The sequence below is a fragment of the Crocuta crocuta genome, unplaced genomic scaffold (genome assembly GCF_008692635.1).
Source record: "Crocuta crocuta isolate KB4526 unplaced genomic scaffold, BGI_CrCroc_1.0 scaffold43, whole genome shotgun sequence".
In the NCBI taxonomy this organism is placed as follows: domain Eukaryota; kingdom Metazoa; phylum Chordata; class Mammalia; order Carnivora; family Hyaenidae; genus Crocuta; species Crocuta crocuta.
The window spans coordinates 784,295-804,067 of NW_027529429.1; the positions used below are offsets into that span (position 1 = coordinate 784,295).

At 49.7% G+C, this 19,773-nt stretch overlaps 1 protein-coding gene across 1 annotated transcript in view; it reads left to right on the forward strand.

Moving 5' to 3' along the window:
* Positions 1–18,640, forward strand: part of DNHD1 (dynein heavy chain domain 1) — a 78,118-nt gene extending 59,478 nt beyond the window's left edge. The window contains 19 exon segments of the mRNA XM_077759548.1: positions 674–2,282; positions 2,469–2,677; positions 2,877–3,081; positions 3,154–3,256; positions 6,333–6,482; positions 6,718–6,900; positions 7,031–7,462; positions 7,681–8,140; positions 12,607–12,894; positions 13,118–13,270; positions 13,449–13,627; positions 13,758–14,723; positions 14,922–15,108; positions 15,315–15,437; positions 15,523–15,724; positions 16,697–16,788; positions 16,920–17,069; positions 17,284–18,083; positions 18,262–18,640. Coding sequence (XP_077615674.1) covers positions 674–2,282; positions 2,469–2,677; positions 2,877–3,081; positions 3,154–3,256; positions 6,333–6,482; positions 6,718–6,900; positions 7,031–7,462; positions 7,681–8,140; positions 12,607–12,894; positions 13,118–13,270; positions 13,449–13,627; positions 13,758–14,723; positions 14,922–15,108; positions 15,315–15,437; positions 15,523–15,724; positions 16,697–16,788; positions 16,920–17,069; positions 17,284–18,083; positions 18,262–18,612 — 6,842 coding nt within the window. The 3' untranslated portion in view covers positions 18,613–18,640.
* Positions 18,641–19,773: the final 1,133 nt, after the last annotated feature.

The following is a 19,773-nucleotide window of genomic DNA, read 5'->3' on the forward strand; positions in this document are numbered from 1 at the left end:
CAGAATCATGCCAAGTGAAAGAAGCCAGACGTGCTAAACTACATACAATATGATTCCCTTTATATGAAGTTCTAGAGCAGGCAAAGCTAAGCAATAGTGATAGAAATCAGATCAGATAGAAGTTCCTGGTACAGTGTGGTAGGGGACTGACTGCAAAGGGTCATGAGGGAACTTTCTGAGGTGATGAAAATGTTCCAAATATCATTGGAGAAGCGGTTACATAGGTGTGCACATTTGTCAGAACTTATGAACTATACATTTAAAATGTGTACATTTTATTTTACATAAATCATACCTTAACACTGACTTCACAGAAGTGTGCATGCGGGAACTCCTCTCTCTGACTGTGATTACTGCACTTTCTCCCTATTGTGTCAGATCAGGCTTCCATCCGTCCCAGCTTCCAAACTTCCTGTTGTTAATGAATAATTGGTCACAGAAGTAGGATTTGCAGGGAGAAGAAAGAAAAAATTTCTCGCTTTTAGGGAGGGTGTGTGGGAGTGAGAACAATGTATTCAGCCGTGACCAAGTCCTGGCACATGCGGTGTACAAAATTCCTTTAGAACCCTCTGTGTGCCAGAAGTAAACCCAGGGAAGCAGGAATAGGAGAAACAGGGTGACACTGTAATGTGCGCGCCTGCATGTCCTCACTGTCAGTCTTAATGTCCCACAGACCCAGAGAAGAGCTGCCAGCCAGTGTTGGAGACTCTGCGCCAGGCCATAGATGGCACGGTGTATGCCCACAGCACCTTGGAATTGCAGACGCTGCAGCCTCTAGTCAACTTCCTTGCCACTGCCACAGTACCAGGCTTCTGTGAGCGCCCGCTGTGCCCACGTCTCTTTAGACTCTTCACAGTGCTGGCCCTGGGTAGTATGACCCAGGCCATCCTGCTGAGCAGGCACACACCTAGCATCCAGGCCTGGCTTGAGCGCTTTCCCTCTGTGGAACGGGAGGGGGTTCTAGCGAAAGCTCTGGTCCAGGCCTCAGTGGAAGCCTGTGAGGCTGTGGGCAAATGCTTTATGCCTTCCCCACTCCACCCGCATTACCGCTTCTCCCTGCACTCTGTGAGCCAACTACTGGGCAGCTTGCAGCTGCTGCCAACCAGGATGGGCTCCAGAGGTCTTCTGGACTGTCCCAACCATCAGGAGCACTTGCGCAGGGTGTCAGGCTTGCGTGGCACCCGCCTGACAATCATGATGGCCATGCGCAACATGGTGCGTCTTTGGTTGCATGAGGCACAGAGGACCTTTTGTGACCGGCTGGATAGCCCTAGGGAACGCTCCTACTGTGCCAACCTGCTCCTAGAAGTAGCTCAGAGTGTCTTCTGCTGTGGGCCACCACCCCAGCACAGAGGCAAGGGCTATGAGGAGGAGGAAGAAGATGAGGAAGAGAGGGTGCCTGAAGTGGAATCTGAAGGGGAGTTGGCCCAGTGGGAGGACTTAAGCAATAGTGGCAGTGAGACAGAGGAGGAGGATGACCCTTATGGCCATCGGGTCACCACAGGCTTACCCTTCAATGATTCAGGTCTAGCACCTTCCACAACACCAGTAAAGAAGGAAAGCACAGAAGTTGTAAGTCAGAAGATAAGTCAGGAGGAAGGCACAAAGGCCTCCAGCTACAAAGTTCAGTTACACAGAAACAAGAGTCGGTGGCAGAAAATGGCCCAGATGGACCGGGTCTCACCTCTATTGCTACCAGTGCTACTACTCTGTCCCTGGGAAAAGCCTTCCGACCTGGTCTTCAGTCAGGAGCTGACACTAGGGTCCAATTCTGAGAGCCCCACCCTGTACCTGGAACGGCAGTGGGAGAGCCTGGAGGAGCAGCTGTCCATCACAGCTGCTCAGCTGAAGTTGAACGCTTCCCTTGCCTGGTGCCACGCCATGGCCAAGCACGTGGCCCGCCTGGTCCGGGTGCTGGCCAGGCCCCGGCAGCATGGCCTACTGCTCTCAGGGGCTCTGGGCACTGGGCGCCGTACTGCCATCACTCTGGCAGCTAGCATTTATCAGGCCCGCCTTTTCCATCTGCCATCTGGCTCAGAGGAGGCTATTCTCCAGTGTCTACAGGATGCCAGCTGGCATGCTGGCATGTTAGGCCAGCCAGTGGCCCTGCTGGTGCCCAAGGGTGTGGATCTTACTACCCTTCATCGTCTGCTGGCTTTGGCAACCTCGGGCAGTTTCCCTGACCAGTACACAGAGGCAGATCTGGAAAGTATTGAAGAACATTACCTCAGGGAGAACCTCAATGTCAAGCAGAACATCAAGAAGGAAATACTGTTTCATAGGTGAGGCCAAGAACCGCATACTAGGAGCTGCTTTGCTCTTGCTCTGTCCTGGCCAAAAGGCCAAGAAGAAATCTAAGAGCTGCTGTGAGGGCTCAGATCAGGGCTAAGGGGTCAGGTTTGGGGTTGGGGCCTAGATGGGCAAACAGGGATAAAGGGGAGGACAGTATCTGAGCCCTTGGCCCACAGGTTCTACCAGCAAGTGTGCAACCACCTGCACATGTTCATCCTTATTGGAGATGACCAGACCCGTGAACAGCTGCCCTCCACCCTTTACCTGAGGCTTCTTCAACTGGCCGTTGCTAGCATTGACCGCTATGAACCCTGGGACCAAGACTCCTTGATCAGTGTGGGCCAGCACTACCTGAAGGGTGCTCAGAATCTATCCATTGATGATGGTGAGCCCTTTTTACCTGTTCTCGCTACTCATCCCAACCAGGTTTTAATGAGGATTCAGGTCAGTCTCTCTCTCTCTCCCTAGAACCTAGTGACCCCCTTCACCTTTTCTGCACCCCTTCCTGAATCAGAAGAGGGTCCCTTTTCTTCCTCATTCCCCTACAAGTTCACAAACCCAGGCTAAAGTCATGCCCATTTCAGACTCCTTGAAGTGTCCAGACCTCCAGGCGTCAGTTCCCAGTGTGGCCAAAGCCATGGCTCTCATCCACCTTTCGGCTGCCAGCTACCATGGACATCTATGCCCTGAGTTGCCACTAGTCACCCCCAAGACCTTCCTAGACTTTCTGGACACCTTTGTGCTGCTGCAGCGACAGATGAGTCTGCAGATTAAGAAGAAGGCCCAACGGTGAGTGGCCTCATTTCCCACACTACACCTCCTGTTTCCTTGGGTTCACTGATTGGTGTATTGTATCTCCAGGATCCAAAATGCCTTGGAAAATCTGAGAATGCTTATGGATAAGCACACTGCCCACACCAACTTCGTCTATAACTTGGAATGGCTGCTGAAAACCTCTCACAAGGTAAAAGGGGAGAAGATTATGAGGTATGCACAGTAGGGTCAAAGCAGCAGCCCAAAGGGGGACTTCGGAGAAACCAACCAGACTGAACCTCAGAGCTGGGTTTTTTTTTTTAGTCTATTTTTATTTATTTTGAGAGAGAGAGAGAGAGAGAGCAAGCAAGCAGGGGAGGGGCAGAGAGCAAGGGAGATAGCATCCCAACCGGGCTCGAATTCATGAACCGTGAGATCATGATCTGAGCCAAAATCAAGAGCCAGACATTTCATAACTATTGAGCTACCCAAGTGCCCCTGAACCTCAGTTCTTATCTCTCAAGAGTACTCCTTTCCTCAGGGGATCTCTTTAGTCCCTGCTGCCACCTCCTTTAGAGGTTTGGCTCAAAGTTCCCCATGGCACAGCTGAGACCAGGCTGATTCCTCTAAACACATGAAACCCCAGTGTCTGCTTCTGGTGTCCTCAGTATGTACCTTGACTGTGGGAAGTTCCGTGTGCTTCCCAAGATCTCCATGGATTCTCACTGGGGACAGGGCAGAGATTACAGTCTCATGGTCACCTCTACTCTTATTGCTTGTTCTCCTGGATTCTCTATCATGACTCATTGGTACACCTCTTATAACCATCCTCTTCTCCCATACAGCTTTGTCTCTGCACCTCTTCCCTGCACAAAAGCACCAACTACACACGGCTCTCGTGTACACTGAGGAAATGTGGATGGGCGATGGCAGAGGGGCAGTTTAGATTTTAGACCAGAACCAGAGACTGACCTCAATGTCCTGAATTTCTTTAGTCATCCTCCACAGGGCATTTCCCAGTAACCAGCTCTTCTCTTCTCCTCCCTCTCCCCATGCCCACTCCACAATGTTATTCAGCCACCCCACTTTTCCTTTAGAACTCCCCCAATACAATTCTCAGGTAACAAGAAATATTTTTCTAGTCCAACCATAAATCTCATTTTGTTCTTCATAAGAGAGAATTCTGAAATAGCTTTTCCATTTCTTCCTGCTACACAAGGCTTTGGTGAAGGTTCAGGGATTGCCGCAGAGAAGCGAAATAGTGGTCAACTCACACACAGACAAATGCATCCCCTCTACTGGGCTTTCAGGCCATACAGCTCCCAGTGGCCAGTCTGTCTCTTTTGCTGGGTGCCTCAGGGATATTACCCAGTGCTGTGCAACTCTGTGGGCATCGCTTCCAGTATCTACATGCATAGTTGTCATCGTGTTCTCTGTAAATGATTTTGGAGTTCTTGCAGTACTGGTAGCCTCCTACCATCCACCACCAAGGGTCTAGATAAAACCTCAAGACTCATTAACATGAAAAAAAATTCACAGGGGGACAGAAATGCCCACTCCAATGTTTTACAAATACCAGTTTCTTGTGTTGGGTCCTGCCATTTCCCAAAGTGATTAATACCAGGAATTGTTGATCTGGTTTAAAGATGCTATTATTCTTTGAGTCAGTTATATGAAAGTGCAACATAAGAAGCCCAAATTTCCAGATAAGAGATGTTCAGAGTGGAGGCACCTGGCTGGCTTAGTCGGAAAAGCATGTGACTCTTGATCTCGGGGTTGTGAGTTCAAGTCCTGTACTGGGTGTAGAGATTACTTAAAAATATAATCTTAAAAGAGGGAGAGAGAGATGTTCATAGTATCAGAGGCATTCAGTGTCAGATCCCTTGGCCATTGACTCAACAGACATAATAGTGTGCACTTCTTTCAGTGTTCCCCACCCCAGGAAATGGCATCACCATCCACTTAGTCACTTAAGCCAAATTCCAAGAGTCATTCTGGAGCCCTCCATCTCCCTTTTCTCTCATATTCCATTGACTCATTTATTCATTACTGTACTCTACAAAAATAAATGGAACTCCACTTTTTTTTTTTTGGTCCAGCCACTCATTAATATTGGTGCCTGTGTCTACATTGGTGTCTACATCTAGATAGATAGGTCAGTAGAATCCTTGCCACAACTTTCTGGGTGGCTATCCTTCCCATTTTACAGATGAGAAAAGTACGATCCAGACAGGTTAGGATGAGGATTAAATGGCATCTTACATGGAAAGCATTTAAAAGTGCTGTCACAGGGGCACCTGAGTGGCTCAGTCGGTTAAGTGGCCGACTTTGGCTCAGGTCATGATCTTGCAGTTCCTGGGTTCAGGCCCTACATCGGGCTCTGTGCTGACAGCTCAGAGCCTGGAGCCTGCTTCAGATTCTGTCTCCCTCTCTCGCTGCCCCTTCCCCACTCATGCTCCATCTATCTCTGTCTCTCAAAAATGAGTAAACCTTAAAAAAAAAAAAGGTTTTTAAGTGCTGGCACATAGTAAGAGTTCAATAAATGAGAGCTCCTCCTCAATAACAAAGATAAGGCACTGTCCTTGCCTTCATGGTGCCTAGTGTGCTGGAACATTTAGACTCAGCCAGGCAATTACAAAACAGTGTGTTATCACAAAGTTCAGAGTGCTCTGAAGTATTAAGACTTTCTAGAGAAAGCAAAGTGCCCCAGTGAGTAGCACAGAACCATGTGTAAAACATGGCAAGCACATAGAAACATGGAGGAAACACGGAGGGCACATAGAAGTGTAGGATGAGAAGGTAAGGGGGCCCTGAAACATTGCTGTGGAATATTGAAGGGATGATAGAGGAGGAGACTGAGAAAGAGCGGCCACAAAAGTTGGAGAAAGACAAAGGAGTACACGGGGTCACGAAAGTCAAGGGAGGACAATATTTCAAGAGGGAGGGGACTGTCTTGTATGACAAAAGCCACTAATGGGTCAAGTAAGATTAAAGAGTGTAGCATAATGGTACACATGTGGGCTTTGGAGTCAGACTGCCTGGGGCCGTGTGGCAGTTAAGAAGAAGCAGTCACCCACTGGGAGCTGCATTACCAAGTGTGTAAGTCATAGACCAGTAAGTGGCAGTTCCAGGGCTCAATCTTTATCTGTGGCCTATGTGGAGTTCAGCTTGGTCTCCTGAATATCAAGTGAGCAGTATGCTGCAGTCCCCAGCCCACAGGGCTCCCCTTGGGGTAATCCCATGTGGCCCAGGATCCGGGGCTGCAGAGCCTGGACCTCTGTTTGCAGAACCTCCACCTAGTTCAGCAGAAGCTAGAGCAAGACAAGCTGCTGTACAGGCGGCAGCTGGTGGAGTGTCAGCAGCAGGAGGACCTCATCAAGAATCTGATCAAGCAGCGGGATGTCCTGCGGGCTCAGTATGAGGCTTTCCTGGAGCAGGTGAGCTCTTCCAGATGCTCTTTTCTTGGGAGGGGACAACCCTTCATGGAATGCCCAAAGGAGAGAATGGGGTGACTTGTCATGGAGTCTCCTGGGGGAGGGGCAAAGTAGGATGATGGCTTGAGGAATGGTCCTTCATGGGAACTCCTAGGAAGAGGTGATCGCTCCTGGCAACACCTTGAAGGAAGAGGAAACTTAGGAAACTCACTTCAAGAGTGCATATCTCCTCATTTAGATGGGCAAGGCATTCCTGGGGCCTCTGAGCCAGCTGCAGGTGGCCGACTTTGAGGAGATACGGAGCTATCGAGCACCACCTGAATCTGTGGTCCGGGTGACCGACGCCCTGTGCAACCTGTTCCACTGTGAAACAGGCTGGGCCAGTGCCAAGCAGCTCTTATGCACCGAGGATTTTTATCAGGTAGGGAATGTGGAGCACAATTGAGGAGGAGAGCGGAGGCACAAAGGGGAGACTTGGCAGAATGAGGCTGTTGGGGCCAGATCCAGAGCACCTGTGTCTGCCCCTACCCCCTCTTAACACATTTTACCAGGAGCTGGTGTTCTTCCCCAAAGAGAAGATGACAGACTCTGAGATGATAACGTTAGCCAAAGCTCTGAAGGCTCCAGGTATGAGTGATGCAGCTCTGCAGGCAGTGAGCATACCTGCAGCGAGCCTGGCAGCCTGGCTCTGGGCCGTCCTGCGCTATGGGCTGGCACAGCGTCGCGGACTGCCCACCGGCCTGCTGCTGCGGCAGATAGAGGCCACGCTGGCTCGGGAGCAGGCCCGCCTGGGCCACCAGCAGTTCCAGGCCCAGGAGACCCTGGAGCACAAACTGGATCTGATCAACAAATTGGAAGACTCCTGGGTTTCACACAATCGTGTGATGGAGAATCTCAGTCGTGCTAAGTGTGGCCAATATCACAAGTGGCCCATAAAGGCTGCACTGCTCACACCCAGGCACTCCTGGACTACAGAGCTCCAGGTAACCAGCCCCTTCCCGGTCTTCTCCCAAAGCTCACTTCTGTCCCACTGCCCCCAACAACCCTGCTCCTCCCTGCGCCTGCACTGCCTCCCTTTGTCCCACTGCCCTCCTTGCCATGCTTTCCTGCATACCCTGCCTCGCTCCCTCTCTGCCAGACCCTCTCTGCCTGCGCCCTCCTCACCAGCCTCCGTGCCTTCTGCTCTTCCCTTCCATGCCAGAAGCTGAAGGGCCACTGCACAACCATGTTTGGGGATGCCCTTTTGTGTTCAGCTGCTGTCGTCTACCTGGGTCCTTTCCCAGCACTGCGGCGCCAGGAGCTACTGGACAAGTGGCTGGCTCTGTGCAGGGGCTTCCAGGAGCCCCTGGGCCCAGATGATGTGGCACAGGCCCTGAAACAGAAGCAGAAATCTGCCATGGTGCCACCAAAGAACCCCCTGCTCTCCACACGCTCTCCCTTCAACCTTCTGACCTTGCTGAGCTCCAAATCTGAACAGTTCCAATGGGACCGAGACCTGAAGCCTCAGGCAAAGTCAGCCCGTCTGGCAGGCCTGCTCCTGAGAAGCCGCACCCACTACTCCAGCTGCCGTTGTCCGCTGCTGCTTGACCCCAGCAACCAGGCCCCCATCTGGCTGAATCCTCTGCCTCTGCAAGAGACTAGATGCCTGGCCCCAGGTCCAGGTAAAGTGCAGATGTAAAGCCAGGGATAATGAAAACATAATGCTTCTCCTTCTCAGGTATCTGAACCACCAACACTCAGCCACATATGGTCCTCCCTTTCATAATTAACACACTAAATTTTTGTGGCCGGCATATCCTAAATTTCATCGGTCTACATGATATTTATAAATTAGGTCACACTTGCATATTGGGACCTATATTGCAATGATTCTGACTCTACATGTCTGACCAGTCCATGATCTTCCACTTCCCTAGTCTGCTCAGCATTCTTAGAAACTTGGCCTACAACTCAGAGCCTTCCTTACTATCGAAATTTATCCTATGTTCAGGAATTCTGGGGAAATATTTCTATTATCTCTGCTTGGAGCAGAGACCTATCTGGATGGAGTGTAGAAGGAGATGTTTCCTAGGGGAAGGGAGCAAGGGTGTTGGGTAGGGGAAAGAGAATAGGGTGTTTATTTCCCAGAAGGGGTTGGCAGTTGCACTGGGGAGAGTAATAGACACCTACAATGGAAAGTACATAATAAAGTGATCTGTTACATGGGTTCTATAATCAGACTATCTGGGTCAAATACCCGTCCTTTGCCAGCTGTGCAAACCAAGACTCGGTACTTAATCTCTCTAAGCCTAAATTTATTTGCTGATAAAATTAGCATCTTAATTATACCCATCTCATAAAACATTGTATTAAGTAAGATAATTCATATAAAAAGGGTTCACACTGTGCCTAAAAATAATTTCTCAAAAATGTTAGTATTACTACTACTGTATTACTGCTACCATTATTACATCCCATTCCTCGGCTGTCCAGCACACCTTCCATTGTGCCCATATGCCATTATGAAAATACCCGGCATATAACCACCACATGTGCAACTGTAAGTGAATTTAGTCAGGGACACAATGAAGAAACATCTAGCTGCAGAATCCAGTTCTGAGTCCAGGAGCTGTGAACAGTGTTCATTGTTATTGATCAGAGCTAGATGTGGCTCTTTGTGATTCTGTAACCTATGACAGAGTACACACTCACTCTCACTATAGCAGTACATTCGATATGCAGAGTGAAGCAAAATCAAATCAAGATAACTATGGTAAACTTGCTGTTTAGAAACTGGGTAAGGGTAAGCAACACGCACTTATATAATTAGTCTTTAGCATGTACTGTGTAATGCCGGACAGAGATAGGAAGGCAAATGATTAACATCACTTCACTGGCTATAGAGTGAGTTCTTGGGACAGCCATTGTCACCAGGGCTATCTGTGAAAGGAACATTGGGCAAGAGTCCTGTTTGTAGCTGTTCAGCCATACACAGCCACTTCCTATTGGAATGGAATGGGAGCTTAGGATTTGCCTTCAAATTAAGCAAACACTGATCACTTGTTACCAGATGGAGGTTTTCTGGCTAATTCTACTAAATCTCTTACCTTTTTTCCTTCAGATTTCATTTGTAAGGATTCTATTAGGTTTTAACAATGCTAGAAATCTTGGTACACTCTCCTCCTCAAATTTAAAACCTATTTTCTGTCTTCTCTCTTAACATTGGTTCTGGGGACTTGAGAAATTTGACTAAACCTTAATTGCCATGTAGCTAAACCTTGGCCCTCATCTCAGAGCTGTAGTAAGAAAATAGTTTGAGTAGTAAACTCAAGGTAATTGGCCATGGGATGTAGCCCCTAATACTTGGAGCTATATCCAAATCAAAAGGGGGAAGGGAGGCTATTAAATTTTTCAAGCAGGGAATGCATAAAGAGAAGTGCTTGAGATGGATCTGGAGAATTACCTTCCCTGATTTTCCAGGCTCTTCTGATAGCCAATAATTTGCTATTCAATGCAACATGAGGTAGATAATCATCTTTATAAATCAGCAAGGTACATGAGTATCTGATCATTTTTGGTCTGAAATTGCTTGATATGAGCAGAAAGGAATTTTCTTAAAGGTTTTTTTTTTTTTTCCCCCTGAGGGTTGTTTCTCTCATCTAAGTAGGGAAGTAGCTAACATTCCTTCTTTTAAATCCAATGAAGTTCCGGGCGCCTGGGTGGCTTAGTCGGTTAAGCATCCGACTTTCGCTTAGGTCATGATCTCGCGGTTCGTGGGTTCGAGCCCCGCATCGGGCTCTGTGCTGACTGCCAGCTCAGAGCCTGGAGCCTGTTTCAGAGTCTGTGTCTCCCTCTCTCTCTGACCCTCCCTTGCTCACGCTGTCTCTCTCTATCCTAGAAATAAATAAAAATATTTAAAAAAAAAATAAACCCAATGAAGTTCAGTGAGCATATGGTCCAAATCCCATGAAATAAACCAACTTCTTATCCACCACACATACTAGTAGAGAAAAGAAAAATCCTTATTTCCTCCCCACTGACTCGCTGTATCAGTTAGAAATGCTGTCACTATCAGTAACAGATGCCCAACTTACCATGGCTTAAGAAATAAGGATTTATTTATCTCATATTATAAGAAGTACTAAGATAAGATAAGCAGGCGCTGGGCTTCTGTGTTGCCTTCAAGTACCCAGATCCTTCCATCTGTCAACTCAATGATCCCTAGCATGTTGGCTTATCACATTATAGTGGGTTGAATGCAGTGGGTTGAATCCTAACCCACAAAACCTCTATGTTAAAGAGTCTTGCAGATATAATTAAGAACCTTGAAATGAGATCACCCTAGATTATCTGAGTTGGCCCTAAATCCAATGACAAGTGTCCTTAGAAAAAAGAGAAGACATAAGTACAGAAAGGGAAAGCTTCATGAAGAGGGAGACAGACAGTAGAGTTATGTAGCCACAAGCCAAGGAACTTCTGGAACCACTAGAAGCTGGAGGAGGCAAGGAAAGAGTCTTCCCTAAAGCCTTCAGAGGGAGTACAGCTTTCTCAACACCTTGATTGTGGACTTCTGGCCTCCACAACTATGAGGAAATAAGTTTCTGATTTTTCCAGCCGCCATATTTGCAGTAACTTGTTACCAAATTGGGTGCTATCCTTCTAAGCATCATGTCAGAGTTGCTGCTAGCCATTTCTGTTCCTGTCATCAGGAAAACAAAAGATCTTCCAGAAGTCTGGATAGCTAAATATGGTAGGCAGAGTTTTGGCCCCCCATCTCCTTTGTCCTCTATTGTTACTCCTGTAATTCTGTTACATGGCACAAAAGACTCTGCAAATGCAAATAAGTTTACTAATCAATTGACCTTAAGATAGAGATATCCTGGGGTCACCTGGGTGGCTCAGTCGACCAAGCATCTGACTCTTGATCTTGGCTTAAGTTATGATCTCACAGTTCATGAGTTTGAGCCCAGGGTCAGGCTCTGTACTGATAGCATAAAGCCGGCTTGGGATTCTCTCTCTCTGTCTCTTTCTGTCTCTCTCTCAAAATATGTAAGTAAACTAAAACAACAACAATAAACAAAGACACACATAAAAAAAAAGATAGATATATCCTGAATTATCTGGGTGGGCCCAATGTAATCACATATGCCCTTCGAAGCAAGGAGGAAAGAAGACACAGTCAAGAAGACTTGAAACAAAGAAGGATTCAAGGAACTATTGCTGGCTGAAAGATGCAGTGGGTTACAGGGAATTTGTGAGATGGAAATGAATTCTGTCAAAAACCAGTAAGCCTGAAAGAGGACCCAAGTCCCAGATTAGAACTGCAGCTCCCATTGATGCCTTGATTAGCCCTGTGTAACCCCAAGCAGAGCATCCCGTCATGCTGTGCTGGACTTCTAACCTTCTGAACTCAAACATAACAAATACATGTTGTTTTCAGCTGCTAAGGTAATTTGTGGTGATTTGTTAAGCAATAGGAAATGAATCCACCAAACCGTGGACCCAGCAACCTCCACTTGCCCACTTCTTAAAGCTTAATGCTTTTTAAAAATTCCTAAATTTCTTAATACTTAAAAAGATATTCTCTTTTCTAGCTCTTGCTGTAGAGGAGGCAAAGGAGAAGGCAGCTGGGGAACCAGCCATCTGTGTCCACCATACCATATCCCATGAGTTGGCTAATTCCACAGTTTATGGTCTTTCACTTAGCAGTTGATACTTCCAGGCACTGATTTCTATATTAGCAATGATTCTTTTCATTGTGATAGAAGTAGCTTAGGCAAAAGGAGAAATATACTGACTCTTCTAACCAACCTGCTGAAATACAGAAATGGAGCTGACTTCAGAGATAGCTAGAACCTTTCCCTGGAGTTTTAGAGAAATAATAATGACAGCTACCATTTGTTGAGTGCTTACTATGTCCAGCTGAGTCCTCTCTATGTATCATTTCATGTCATCTTTGCAGTAATTCCGTGAGGTACCCACTAATATCAACCCCATGTTACAGCTGAGTCAGAAAGAGCTTAAGTGACTTTCCTGAGGTGTCTTCCTGTGGACTTTCCCTCAAGGGATGGAGCCCTTGGGTGAATGGTGTTCCCTAGAAGCCCAGTTTATCCTCTTAGAGGAGCTCCTTTGCATCTTTCTGTCACAGGGATGGGCTTTGTGAGAAATCAAGAAAAAGAAGAGGCCATGGAAGAAGAAGATGACGAAAGTGAAGAGAGTGATATGACTAAGGGCAAGACAAAAGAGCAGAAGACAGAAGACAGGGAAAATGAGAAGGAGGGAAACAGGCAAGAGCATGAGGAGGAGGAAGAGAAGATAGAGAGACTGAGGTCAAGGCCAGCCTCAGAGACTGGGGCTCTGCCCCTTCCCTCCCTTCGTGTGCTCTCAGGCACTGACCCAGAGCTGGGTCCTCAGCTCCAGGAGGCAGCTGCCAGTGGTGAGAACTGGTCCCCACCCACTATGTTCCCCTTCTGTGGCCCCATAAGCCTCTCACCGCCAGCCTGACCTCTGCTCTCATCCTTAACCCAAGCACTAACTCTGTTGAAGAGCCCTAAGAGAATCCTATTAGCCGTGAGGGAGCTTCTCAGAGCCAGATTTTGTATGGGGGAAGGGGCTGGCTGTGGCATGGTGGGTAGGGTGTCCTTGCCTCCCCCTCATAGGCCTGCCTGTGCTGCTGACCAACATGGAGTTGGGCCTATGGTGTCAAGAACTGCAATGGCTACTGCAGCGGGAGGACCTGAGCCCACCCCGGGTGCAGCCCGGCTTCTGTCTCTATCTGAGCACTACTGTCCCCCTCAGTGCCTTGGGAAAAGGTAAGCCCCAGTGGGAAAGTTGCCACTGCAGCTCTGTGGACCCACTAGGTCTCTAGCTTCACTCAGTCTGGCCCTGAGCAGCCTCAGGGCTGCAGCAAGATGCCATACTCCCTGCACACCCCACCCCCTGGCTCTGTCAAGGGGTTAAGCATCTCCTATGTCCCTCTGTGACCCAAAGTGCTAGGTTATGACCTGCTAAAGGGGCTGAATGTGCTGGATCTGAGCCTGAACATGGAAACCTTAGAAGAACAGATGCTGCACGAAATCGTGTGCATTGAATGTCCCGAGCTTGAGAGCCGCTGGCAGGACATAAAGATCAGAGCCCTGGACTCCTATGAAGCTGTGGAGGCTGCTGAGGTGCCTGGGGGTCCTCTTATGTGTAGGGATGAGCTCTGGAGGGGCCCAGATATGGGGGCAGAGATGAGTGTGGATGGTTGGGGGCCACGTGAGAAAGACTCAGACCCATGGAACAGGTGACTGTCTGCAGGAGGGGCTGATGCTGATGCTGCTGCTCCAGAACTCAAAACATCAGAAACCAGCCAAATTCCTGCGGGACATGGTGAGGGCCCAGGCAAAGCTATGTCAACTGCGTGCCCACTGCGAGGAGCTAGAAGAAATGAGACTGCAGGAAGTTGTACAGTGGGCACCCTATCGGCGTGTGGCCTGGCATGGAATGGCCATTATAAAGGCCCTTAGCCCACTGCAGAACCTGCTGCCACTCTTCCGTATGCACCCAGAAGACTGGCTAGCAGCCATCAAGCAGGCCCTGAACAGCATGAAGCAGCGTGAGATTCATCAAGCCGAGGACCTGCCCAGGCATCTGCTGTACCTCAGAATACAGCTGACCCGCCAGCTACTGGGCAGCACTGTGGCTGCACTGGGTCTGACCCAATTACCGTTGGTGGGTGCTTTGGGTGCTCTGGCTCTGCTGCAAGTGGCAAGGAAGGCACCAGAGCTGGAGAGGCTGGCGCTTTGGCCTGGCCTGGCAGCCTCTCCTAGCACAGGCTATAGCACCCCAAGTGTGGCTCGACCAGCCTGGCTGGGGTTGAGAGCCTGGCAAGAATGTAGGATATTAGAGCTGCTGCCACCATTTTCTGGGCTGTGTGCATCCCTGGCACACCACTCCAATGTTTGGCAGGCTTATCTTTCCCTGTCATCCACAGTGCTGGGTCCTGCGCCTGGGCCTGGGCCTGGGCCTGATCCACTCAGTCTCCTCCAGAAGCTGATTCTGTGGCGTGTGCTGCGACCCGAGTGCCTGGCAGGGGCCCTGGCAGACTTTACCACCAGCCTCCTGGGCCGGCCCCTGGATGAAAACCTGGGTGCCTCCACCATACCCTTCGAACACAGCCAGGCTACTCAGCCCATGCTGATCTTGTTGCCACGACCTGGTCACCCCACAGCCACCATGCACCCCCTGACTGTCATCCAGAAACTGGCTGCGAGGCATGAGCAGGTTTGAGCCTCACTGCTTGGCCACAGAGACACCAGACCTCTGTGGGCTGAGATGGGGTATGGTGGTCCCTCCCAGCATTTCCATCGATCTTTCTGGCTTACTCAGGGACTTTGGGGGTCATTTGTGGCATTACCTTGGGTCCCTTGGGTCACCTAGGATCACTTTGAGTTACTCTGCCACCTCTCTGTTGGTCTTCAGGGACAGAAGCATCTGGAGGTGATTGCCCTGGGCTCTGAAGCCTGGGACCCAGTCTCAGTAACAGTTAGCACTCTATGCAGGGCTATGCACAAAGGGCACTGGCTGGTGCTGGAAAATTGTCATCTGATGCCTCACTGGCCAAAGGAGCTGCTCCAGCCTTTGTGGAGGCTGTTGGACAGAACCAGGGGTGCGTCTGCTACCTAAAGATGGCTTCTAGGACCCTATCCAGTACCTGGCCTGACCTTGAACTCTCTCAGGCCTCATGGCTGATCCCCTCACTCCAAGTCTGTCCCTTGTATCTGACACCCGAACCCTGAGCCTCAAGTCTGATCCCTAAGTTTGCGTCTGACCCTTTACACAGTGATTGATCTCAGCCCCATGTCTGACCCCTAGTGGTCTCGGACCTGGAGTTAGAACTGCTTCTAGCCCAGCCTGCAAGCAGGAACGTGGCCACTGTCCACAGAGATTTTCGTCTTTGGCTTATTTTGCCTGCAGAGGCTATTGCTTCCTTACCAGGTGAGGAGCTCCCTGCTATAGTCTCTCAGATTGGAGGAGGATGGTACCTGTGCTGTGCTGACCCAGCACTCTCCTTCTGCCCCAGCTGTACTGACTCAGCACTCCATGCCTGTTTTCTGGGACCAGTCTCTGGAGCTGGGCCACGTCTTGATCAACAGCATAGAACTAGACCAGCAAGGACTGCACGTGCAATCCCTAACCAGGACACTGCCTCTGGTTCTCCTACATGGCCTCCTGCTACACCGGCAGCTCTATGGAACAAAGTTGCAGGCACACAGAGGGCGCTGGTAAGGGACTGCTTCCATCTTGCTTGGTCAGTCACTCAGCAAACACTGTGCATTTTCCACATCCTGGATGAGGATGACTAATTCATGCCTGGGCAGCACCAAAGTGTGAGGGCAGGGGGGAGTTAAGAAAGTCTCTTCCAAGGACTTTGAGTGAGATCTAACTTTGAATTCAGTCTTGGAAGCGGAGGCAGATCAGGTGGAGATAGGGCCTTTCTGAGCAGAGGGAACCAGCCTCAGCAGTAGGGAGATTTCGGTGTGGCTGAGGTGGGCATGCTGGGGGTTGAGTGGGGAGAGGTGAGGCTTATGGTAAAGAGCCTTTAAGATCATGGCAAGGAGCTGGATTTTATCCTGAGGACAGTGGGAAGACACTGGAGGGTTTTAGGTAGGAGAAGAAATGTGATCCTAGTTGTCTGTTGGAAAGATCACTCTGACTGACTGCAGTGTGGAAAATGGATCAGATGGGATAGGGCTGGAGGCAAGCAGAGCAATTTTAAAGGAGGCTCTGGCAGTCTCAACGGACAAGACCATGGTATGGGTGATAGGGACTAGGGTAGTTATAGTAGAGATAGACAGTAAATATGGAGTAAGGAAGGAGGAGGATTCAAGAGAGGCTCCCAGATTTCTACCTAAGACAATAGGATGGCTGGTATGGGGGACATATGATAATTTCAGTTAAAAAGCAAGCTGTATTAGGGAACCTGGATGGCTCAGTTGGTTAAGCATCTGACTCTTGATGTCAGCTCAGGTCTTCATCTAAAGGTCCTGAGCTCAAGCCCTGTGTTGGGCTCAGGGCTGGGCATGAAGCCTACTTACAAAACAACAACAACAACAACAACAACAACCCAAGTTGTATTGGAAGTGGTAAGTGCAAATGACTAATGAACCCTTATGAGTTGGGAGCTTAGCCTAGAAAGACCAGAGTCCTCAGCATCTAATGGTTCTGAAACCCAGGTTCCTGTTCCCCTCCCCCAGGAGTCAAGCAACCCTGACCCAGGTCCTTCAGATCCAAGACCAGCTGTGGTCCAGCCTTAGCAATCCCAGTGCTGCCATGCAGGAGCTGGCTGGTGAGAACTTTCCTGTCCCCATGGAAAGCCCTGAAAGGGGTGGGGGACGGAGTACTGAGGTTTGGGTTTGGGTTTGGGAGGTGGTGGAAACTGGAGGGGAGAGAACTGAGGGGCTCTGACCTCATTCTCAGCTTCAGTTTTCTATGGGGGTCCTGTGGGAGACAGCAAGGACAGGGAGACCCTGAATAGCCTAACACAAGCGTGCCTGAGCCCCAGCAGCAGGAGCTGGGCTCAACCACACACACCCCAGTATCTGCTGGCTACCCTGCTGCCCAGCCCAGGTAAGCTCCAGCCAGGTATCTGTGTTGGGGTAGGGAACAGTGCCTGTCATGCCATTCTCTCAGGAATGTGATCATCATCCTTCAAAGGTATAGGAGGGGGCAATATTCACACAGTTATGGGATGGTGGTTTATATGTCAGAGGAAGGCCTACTCCCTTGAGTCTGGGGCAGGTAGAGTCCATCTTATCTCTCATCCCTCCTCTCCACCTCCAAGAGCTAGGGGAACTGGATGCTTTGGCAGAGTGCAAGGCCCAGATGCACCTACTGCCCACACCTCCTGAACCCCAGAGCTGCGGACTGAGTGCTGGCCCCCAGGCCTGGCTGTTGCGACGCAAGAGTCGCGCTCTCCTGAACGCACTGCAGCAGAGTTTACCCTCATGGGTTCCTGCGGCTCGAGGAGGCTCGCGGCGCGCTGAAAGGTGGCTGCGGCAGCGCCTAGTGCAGGCCAAGCGGAGGCTGGAGTCACTGCAGGCTTTGCTCTCGGACACCGCCCTCCCGGAAGAGCCTGGCGCCGGGTGGGTGCTGCTGCGGCAACAGCCTCTGCAGGCCTTCCTCCAGACCGAGGTGCTGGAACTGAGCCACCTGGCGGGCACGGTGGTAAGCGACCTTGATTGCCTGTTGCAGCAGCTGACGGGTGCGACCCCGTGCGCCTCCCGGCGCTGTGCAGCCGTGGCCCACGCTCTCTGGACTGGCCGCCTACCCCCGCCTTGGCGTCCCTATGCGCCTGCCGGCCCGCAGCCGCCTTGGCATTGGCTGCGACAGCTGTCCCGCCGTGGGCAGCTGTTGGTTCGCTACCTGGGCGTCGACGCCCAAGTACCAGGACGCACCTTTCACCTATCAGCCTTTTGCCACCCGCGCCGCCTCCTGCTGTCACTACGTTGGGAGGCTACCTTTGCTACAGCCGCTCTGCACCAGCGTGTGCCCAGCTCGAATCTCCCTCAATGCCAACGCTCTGACTTCAGTGGGCTCCCCCATAAACGTCAGGAGCTAAACAGCAACACTTTGCACCTCCAGGTATCTTCATTCCATCTCTCTGTTTACACTTCCGCCCCCTCAAATCCTTGATTACATCGTGCAACTACCCCATCTTGCCTCTTAGTGATCTTACCCCTTCAGTAGCCCCATCTGCTCGGATCCCCCATACCCCCAGGTCCTGTCCTAGTCTTGCCTGATAAGTTTCTGGCGCCCCCAGGTGGTGAACGGCCCAAATCCTACGGTTCCAGAGATGGGGCTGCTGCTGATTGGGCTACAGCTCCGGAATGCGGAGTGGGACCCATTAGCAGGGGCCCTGCAGAACAGCACCTCCAGCCAGCCCAGCCCTCTGCCTCCGGTCAGCGTCTGCGCCCAGGCCCAGGGCGCTAATGATCTGCCATCCCCAGCCGGTCTGTCTGTATATTCCTGTCCTGTGTACTTGGAAGGGCCCCTAGGCATCACTAGGCTGCACAGTAGGAACATCCTGATGTACCTGCCCCTGCCCACAAAGCTCAGCCCCGCCACCTGTGACCAACTGAGAGTCCATGTGTGCAGCCCACCCCTGCCATGAGCCCTCAACCAAAATAAAGTTGGGATGATTCAATGAAAGTTTTCTGAGATTTAGTAGTGCAGGGTGGTGTGCACATGGAGAATTGACACGTCAATGGGAAACCCTAGTGTGCACACCTGAGAGGGGGTTGTGGGTGTCCTGTGGGAAGATGGGCCTAGTGTTGGTCATGTATCCAAGGCTCTAGGCAGATGAGGATGGCTAATACACAGGATCCTGAATCCTTGCCCAGCTTTCTACTGTGGTCTCAGTACTTGTGCAAATCCACAAGGGATATGGATACACACACACACACACACACACACATACATTTTTTTTCCCACAAGGGATATTTTTATAGAAAACATAAGAACTAAAAATTATTTTTTAAAGCCTTAACTTGTATTACTGAGAATGCCTCATTCTGGCCCTACCAGTCATCCCCTCCCAGGGATGGATCCTCCCAGTGAGTCATACACATAAAAAAACAAAAGCCAAATTAAGATACAAGGTTTTATATGCCTTCAACAATTACTTATTGAGCACTCCTCTGGGTCACGTGCTCTTCCTGGCACTTATGAGGTTGTTCCAAAGCAGGAAGACAGAGAAGAAAAAGGTCAACATATGGATAAGTTAAATTTGATGATTTCTCTGTTATAAAAAAAATTAAGGAGGTTGATGTGTTAAGGCATGACTAGAGGGAAGCAGTTAGTATAATTTGGGTGGTCAAGGGATGCTTCCTAAATATTGTAAAGGGAGCTATTTGAGGATCTAGGAAGAGTTTCTGGATAGAGCCTTCAATAGGTGCAAAGGTCTTGAGGCAGGACAGGACATGTAGCTGGAGTGTGGTGAACAAGGGGAGGGTGATGCAAAATGATGGAAGGTATCGAAAAGGGTAGGTCACATAGAGCCTTTTTGTGATAATGATCTTGTATTTTATTTTTAAAATCATGAGGAATCTAGTAGAGAGTATTAGGTATCAGAGGACATGATGTAATTTGGATTTTGAAAAGATCATTCTAGCTGTTCTATGGTGGATGGGTGGAAGAAATACGAGAGTTACAAGGAAGAACATATATTTGGAGGCTTGAAGTAATTCTTCAAGAATTCTTCAAGAATAGTGGAAGATAATGGAGTTTGGATTAGAGTCCCAACAGCAGAGAATTGATGGATTTAGGTAATATT